The 7,827-nt window shown below is 37.4% G+C and overlaps 2 protein-coding genes across 2 annotated transcripts; one reads left to right on the top strand and one right to left on the bottom strand.

Annotated features, from left to right (window-relative positions):
* Positions 1–3,317, bottom strand: plpp7a (phospholipid phosphatase 7a (inactive)). The gene is made up of 2 exons (XM_079873039.1): positions 2,715–3,317; positions 1–1,176 (listed from the first exon to the last, which is right to left on the bottom strand). Exons 1-2 carry the CDS (start codon positions 3,184–3,186, stop codon positions 788–790), a joined length of 861 nt encoding a protein of 286 aa, XP_079729165.1. The 5' UTR covers positions 3,187–3,317; the 3' UTR covers positions 1–787.
* An 819-nt stretch (positions 3,318–4,136) lies between these two features.
* On the top strand, positions 4,137–7,497 carry fam78aa (family with sequence similarity 78 member Aa). The gene is made up of 2 exons (XM_079871111.1): positions 4,137–5,198; positions 6,323–7,497. The coding sequence occupies exons 1-2, from the start codon at positions 4,939–4,941 to the stop codon at positions 6,873–6,875; spliced, it is 813 nt and encodes a 270-aa protein (XP_079727237.1). The 5' UTR covers positions 4,137–4,938; the 3' UTR covers positions 6,876–7,497.
* The last annotated feature ends 330 nt before the right edge of the window (positions 7,498–7,827 follow it).

Raw genomic sequence — 7,827 nt, 5'->3', positions numbered from 1 at the left:
TTCATTGAAGGGATTCTTTTATTTATGGTAGGCCCATACACATATAACACTGCAGTGAAAATCATATAAAATGGCACATCTGGGACTTGCAGCGATTGAAAACATACATGAAAACATAAATTTCATATAAACAACATTGCGAATTTTGGTAAAAATTAAAAAATGTGCTTGAAATGTTCAGTAATTTCAATCATATAAATGTGATGCATTCAGAGTATCGTGAAATGTCAGGACAACTGAATTTAAACTCCAGACAGTCAAAACAGTTCAAAAAGTCTAAAATTATCCATGATGTAAAACAGTCCATGGTGGTTTCATTTACAACATTTCTCAAATACATTGTAAGTATTCAGAAAATCACATACAATTCCAAGAAAATAGAAATCTGAAATGACTCATTATGCTGCTTGATAAAGTCCCTGAGCAAATGTTTCGCTCACTTACTGTGATCAATAAAATCCGTTAGCCAACTGATATAAATCACACATAGTGCTTTGGCCTTTAATCAACGTTGACAGTAAAAAAAAAAAAAAATGCATCAACATCCTTTCTCTTAAAGCGAAAGGGAACTGTGCACCTGATGCATTTCTCCAAACTTTATATTGCTTTGGCAGAAATAGTACAAGAAATGATCAAATCAAGCTAATAGATGTGTGCTGCTTAGGGTAAGATTTTTTTAGTACATGTTTCAGTCATGCACTTTTCAGTATAGGCGGAAGTCACTTAACCTGAAAAAAAAAGGGGGAAAAAAATAAAACATGCAGCGGCTTTTGAAATCCCGCAATGATCAGTAGAGGGGGCTCCAGTTGAATGTTCCTATGGATATTAGAGTCTGGCAAGTGTTGGAAGACAGCCACACCATCTCCACTAAACTGTAATGAAGGAATCCCAAGGCAAAGCCACATCCGACATCTGTCAGATGGTGGCGACCCAGAAACACACGGGATGTGCCAGCTAGGAAGGCCCATAACACAAGCAAAATACGCAGAGGAACTGCAAGCACCAAGTGTGCTAACAGGAATTTAGATACCATGGCTGCTCGGCTTGCATGTGCTGCTGGGAAAGAATAAATATCCATGGCCAGATAGTCGAGGAAACTGGGTGCCATTTCCCAAGGCCCTTTACGCTTCACCAACTTCTGCATTCCTGCTACAGTCATCACATCCAGAAAGAGAGCTGTAAAGCAATGATGTTAAATGTACGTTATTAAAGCAATATCAGACTCACAAGAATGTTTTTGGCTATATATTATCATGGGTGTGATTTGGCCACAAGAAATCACACTCATCATGATATACAGCCATAACACACTCTTGCGAGTATGAAATTGCTTTTATAAAACAGTTCAAAGGACATGCATGTAAATAAGTAAGGAAAAACCAATGGGTTTTCCAAAGCCCCTCTTGTGTGTGGAACTACTTTCTTACACCTCAGATTCAAATCTCTTATTGCTAGTTCAAAAGATGTCTCCAATGTGTCTCCAGTACTAAATCGAAAACATCATGTTAGAACTAGCAAAGACGGCTTAAGCCAAGTAGCTTTCTGTTGGCCAACGCAGCAAATCAGAGAAATCTTGAACCTGTTGCAAAGTCTGCGTGGGTAAATATTTTACACTCCGGCTAAATTCCAGATTGCATGGATTCCTATTGAAATGACGTGATTTCACCCATGGAAATTTGCTGAACATCATACAGATGTGACCGCATCTTAACACTGTGGTACACTGGGGAGGAGATAGTGGATGTCAATGGAGGAGAGGCTTATATATGATGAATAAACTTGATGATTAAAGCTGTGTTATGCTAATCAAGTTTGAAATCAGGATCGCCAAGAAGACTGCTAAAATAAAGATTTAAAGTGAACTGACTCAATTCACTACAGTGAACTGACTAACTTTACACTATATTCATGAGTTTCTTGGAGCTTTACAGTTTTGGTCATTGTTTACTTGCATTGTATGAACCTACAGTGCTGAAATATTTTACTTAAAATCTTCATATGTGTTCCGCAGAACAAATAAAGTCATACACATCTGGGATGGCATGAGGGTGAAATAAATGATGACAGAATATTCATTTTGGGGTTTTGGAACCCAGCATAAAATAAAAGGAGTAGTAAAAATAATAAATTATAGCATTTAAATGAAAAGCTTTTCTTTACGCCAGCGTGCAATTAACTAGTCACATCAGTCAGAACACATTTTCTTGTATTCCCTTATCCACTGACCTACAAACCCAACAGCATCGCTAAAACCCCTCCGTGTGAGCACAATGTGTTTTCAAATTCATTCTAAGATCAAATGCACTTAACAGAATTCTCAATAATACATAATTATTATGAATGTCATTTTAATCCGAGAAATCGTTTACATCACATTTAAATATCTTTCAGACAGATCTTCAAAAATACAAATAAATTTAGCATTACATACACTGGAATTATCCAAAAATTATCCTAAATTAGTAGGCAATACATTAGCCTAAGTAAATAAGGATTTAACAAGAATATCAACTAATTTACTCTTTCTGTAAGACATTCGACAAGAAGGTCTGCGGTTGGTTTAGAGGAAGACATTTCTCAATCCCAGTAGCATGTGTTTGACCAAAATAGTAGCCTAATGTTTATAGCCACCCACATTTTTAGACTGTGACACATCCGGACGTTCTTCAGAGCGTCAGTATTTTACTCCTTATCAGAAAAGCGTTACAACTCACCTAGCAGCAAATTGACCAATACCTCTTGACCTGCCAACGTGTTGCTTCTTGTAAGACACAAAATTGTACCGAAGATCCACGGGATGCCATGGCCAGTGAGCGCCAGCAGCTTTACCATAGAGCGCACGCTTCCCCACGACGATGTGGGGTACGCGCACACGCCGAGCCGCTTAGACATACAAATATCAATGGCCAAAAGAGAGTTCATAGCGATGCCTTTGAATGAGGGGTTAAGCTGCATGCAGTCTTCTTCTGGTAATTCCTTCTTTTCTTTATTGTTCTCGGGCGACTCGTTCTGCGCATTTTCGCCTGGCTGGTGTTGATTTTGCTGCTGTCTCTGCGACGGCCTCCGCGCAGTGCCGCGAGCTTCCGCGCCACTGCTCTTCAAAGGCTGATTTAGAGACATAAACTCGGGTCTGTTCAGCACATTGTTTCGCTCCCTCGCCCTGGATCGAGTCTGGTTTACAGGCATCTTGATTTTCCACTGTCCTCCCTTAAATATGTTTTACTGTCCTGTTCTTTACACTGAGAGACAGTGAACGGTCTACCATGTCCATATCCCAGATCATGTCTTGCTCTGTTCCTAAGAGTTGCGACTTCTATTCCAGTTATACTATAAATAGACATTCCAGCCGCCCGGATACATGAGACGCATCCACATGCTGCCTTATTTACCGCTGAAAATCAAGACAAACAAATGACACTCAACTAAGAAAATGGCTTTAAACATGCAAACAAATAAACAAACAGATAGATAGATAGATAGATAGATAGATAGATAGATAGATAGATAGATAGATAGATAGATAGATAGATAGATAGATAGATTGCAAATACTAAAATACATTTTATTGCAAATACTAAATAATTTCAACGCGGCAATGCTGCACTAGGATAATTCCCATGCTTTTGTAAATGTTATTTATTTATTTATTTATTTATTTATTCAAAAAGTGTAAGCTGGAACTATTTAGGCTATATTATTTATTTAACTAAATAATATAATATAAATAATAAAAATATATATAATATAAAACCTATGCAATGCAGTGCCTTAACTGAGTTCAAAGTCTATTTATTATCATAAATAAATAAAATAAAATATTGTTATACATAAGCCTACTGTTGTGGCATAAAAAAGGCCCTTTAAAGTTAAAAGCCTTTATCAGAACTCAATTACAATTCTACCAAAAACTTCATACCCCTCCCCATGCATATCTCACCTATTTTCTTTGCCGTTTTATTTTTGCCTTCATGAGTTTTGTTTTTATCTTTTTGAATAATTTGTACGGAGAAAAGCGCCAGGGAAACTGTAATCATAAAAGCTTTATTTGTAAAGCTGATGAATTTAATTGTTTGACTCACTGAGTAGGCTATAAATGACTGAAACCTGTTGACTCTTCAGCCCCCTGACTCTAAACTACACTACCCAGGATGCAAAACGTCGTCAAGAAGGGAAGTCTAATTCTAAGCCGCTTGGATAAAAAAAGCTAACAGCTGAAGTATTGTATTACACCAGAGGAACCTGACTACCCTTTAATAGGACAAGGGCGACACAAAGTAACCCGACTGGTCACGCTCTTTAAATCTCTCAGATATGACGCGGAAATTAAGGGCACCGATATTTGATTTGACACTAGAAATTTTACTCTCAAGTTATGCCAGAAGACGCAGCGTGGAGTGCGAGCTGTATGGGAGCCTCTATGGATTTAAACTTTAAGTAATGTTTTATGTTCTTTCTGCCATCCTGATCTACCTTTTGAATTATGGATCGACTCAACGGCATACGACTGTTGACTGGAGCGCGGCGTAACAGGTCGTAATGCCGCACTATTGGACTGTGCCTAACAGGTGCTTAGACATTTCGGGGTTTAAATCAAAGGCACGTATGGGCTGACATCATATATTTTATGGCAAACAACACGAAATGGCTACAGTTCCATAAATATTAAGTTTAATTAAAATTGATTAGAATGAATATGTAAGGTTTATGTTATTTTTGCTCGACTGAAGGAGGGGAAAGATCTGGGGTTTATTAATGCTGTGGCAAGAAAATACAAGAAATATGTAGTGATCCATTATGTTGACATGTCAGGAATCATGTCATGGATCATGCCATAGCACTGTTACCACAGACTTGGGCCCTTTTACTCACATTATGAATAATACTGCTTCATTTGGATACTGATGGGTGTTTGTGCAGCCAGTCTGAAGAGCCTCAACCATGGGATGTGTACAGAGTGCAAAACTCAAGCCAAGTTTTCATGAGAACATCACAGTCCTGGATCTGCAAGCCTCCATTGATCCTAGTCCAACTGTTATCGATGAGTCATCTAATGTGGTTTTACGTTACCGCACGCCTTACTTCAGGGCATCAGCTCAGGTGCAGGTGGCACCCATGCTTTGCAAAGAGATCTGGACTGTTGGCTGGATCCAGGCTTGCAATCAAATGGATTTCTTCAATATATATGGGAATGAAGGAGTGTAAGTGTGTTCATTGTGTAATAATATAAATAGATATGCTGAATACTATTGCCTTTTTAGTGCCTTTATTGTTTTGGGCCCCTATACCTTAAAAAAAAAAAAAAAAAAAGTGGAAATTGTTGTGCATGAATCCCTAATCTAGAGACTGATATTCACTGAATACTGCCAACACTCTTAAAAAAATAAAGGTTCATCATTGTCATCAATGGTTCCATGAAGAACCTTTAACATCCAAGGACCCTTTCCACTGTACTAAAGTTTTGTTATAGTGGAAAAAGGTTCTTATGATTATTTAAATATTCTTCACACTGAGAAAAAAAGAGGTTATTTTCACAGAAAGCTTCAAGAATTGTCCTTCTATTGCATCACGAAAACCCCCTTTTGGAACTTTTTTTTTTTTTTTTTTACAGTTCATTCGCAAGTGAAAAAAGTAAGACAGCACGAAACAAAGATGAGAATAAATTTGCAAATACAAATTTGCAAAACAATTTTTCATAAAAGTCAATGCATGTTATGTTTTACTGTTGTATATAAATACCATTTAGTCACATCAAAACATAGAAATACTTGAAAATAGCAGAAAAGGTTGATCGCTACTAAAATCATTCCCACCTTTTGCCCCATCTACTCTGGCGGTTTAGAGTGCAGTAAAATACCATTCAAATATTGTAGAAATGAACTGAGCTAAATGATCTCAGATACTTTCTTCATAGGTGGCATGATGCTGCTGAAAAACTATGTAAAACTATTTCTCAGGATGTTAGTGATGTTTGTGGTCCAACTTCCTGGGATTGTTTCCTCAACAGCAGAAAAGTTGAACACACCCCTAGAAGGACAAAGGGTTATTCTTTACCAGCGTCTTTCTACTAAGATTACGTATTCACATCTTTATGACATTAACAATTACAGGGTTGTTAATTGTAAGAATATCTTGTAGATCTTAGTACCTTCTTTTTTTGAAACTCTAACACACAAATACTTCTTTTTTTTTTTTTCTTTTTTTTCAAATTCCATAGATTGGGTGGAAAATAATTGGTTGAAATACTTATACATAACTGATGCAAGAGTGTATCACTCACCATATCATATAAACAACTTAAATAAGTGTCATCTTCCCTCTTTAGATCCAGCTGGGAGCTCCCAGAGTTGAGATGTGGGCAGATTCAGGCCATCAGTGATTCAGACGGTGTGAATTACCCCTGGTACGGCTGCACCACTGAGATGTACACAATAGTGGGCCCAACTAAGAAGAGCACCAAACTCACTGTCAGCATGAACGACAACTTCTGTCCAAGTGTGACGTGGAGTGTCCCAGTGGGCACCACTAGCAGTCCCCCTCTCCTGAGCTCCATCCAGAGGGACCAACGCTTCACCACCTGGCTGGTGGCCATGAACGAAACCACAGCTGAAATGGTGCTACTCCGAACCATCCGCTGGAGGATGCAGCTCCACATTAAAGTGGATCCAAAGAAGCCTCTGGGTCAAAGAGCCACAGTTATGGAGCCAGTGATCCAGGAGCAGCCTCAAGTCCTAGTTAGGAACGAACCCATCCCAACAAACGCCTTGCTTAAGCCTAATGCCAATGATGCCCAGGTTCTAATGTGGCGGCCTAGAAATGGGAAGCCCATTGTGGTCATCCCCCCAAGATACCATGAAGGATATTTCCTTCCATCTTAACTTGAAATGATTCAATATTGCTCAGTTACATATGGCATGGAGTGAGTGAGAATGCAATTAAACAGGGCTACTAATTTAAAGTTTTAAAGAAACAAAGGTATTATTTGTGTATTTGATGATTGTTAATGTGCTGTTAAAGGATTTTTGTTTTTTTAGATATTTCAATATTTGTAATTTTTAAGACAAAACTGCATGTGGCCTTTGCATACTTTGCTATATGGACTTGAAAAGTGGCCTTATAAAACCAATTATTATGAACAAAACTAAAATAATTTGTTCATTCAGTATTAGCTGATTATTAAATGTATAATGGAGGCGATATATTTATTTTCAGTCCGGTGTGGCCAAAGTTTTGTTGCCTTTTATTTGTGCAATTACAGGAAACACATTTGCAAATGTCACTTGTGTGCATGGCCTCTTACAGAATGTTCTCTGGACTAGAACTGTGAATAATTTAATTGTCTTCTCATGTTTTAAGAGGCAGCTTTTCAGGGGCACAAGCTGTTTCAGGTACTTCATCTCTCAATTTTTCTTTTTTTTTTTTTTTTAGATGTGGAGAACATTTAGGTGCTAGATAAGGTGGAAGCTACAATAAAATCATTGTGTCACTGTTTTTTTCACAGTTTGGGTTTTGTCTATTATATATATATATTCAAAACTTCACTTAATTCTAGCTTTGCTTGTCAGTTTAAATAATATCTAAATTTATTATACAAGAAAAAATGCTTCAGAATAGCATTTAAACTTCATATTACTGATACTATTAGTTGATGACTATGACCAATAATTGTATCTGAATCCTCAAAGCTTTGTTCTTTGTTTGAGAGCTTCCTCTCAATAGGGACCATATGACCTGATTCTAAAATACTCCAAGTTGCCCTATTTTTTACTCTTATGTATTCATTTAAATCTCAAAAGTCTTGTATCTACAGAGACTATCTGGACATCCTTA

Source organism: Squalius cephalus (genome assembly GCF_949319135.1).
Source record: "Squalius cephalus genome assembly, chromosome: 5".
Taxonomy (NCBI): Eukaryota; Metazoa; Chordata; class Actinopteri; order Cypriniformes; family Leuciscidae; genus Squalius; species Squalius cephalus.
Note: the sequence above shows the minus strand (reverse complement) of the source record. Positions and strands in the feature narration are given on the sequence as shown.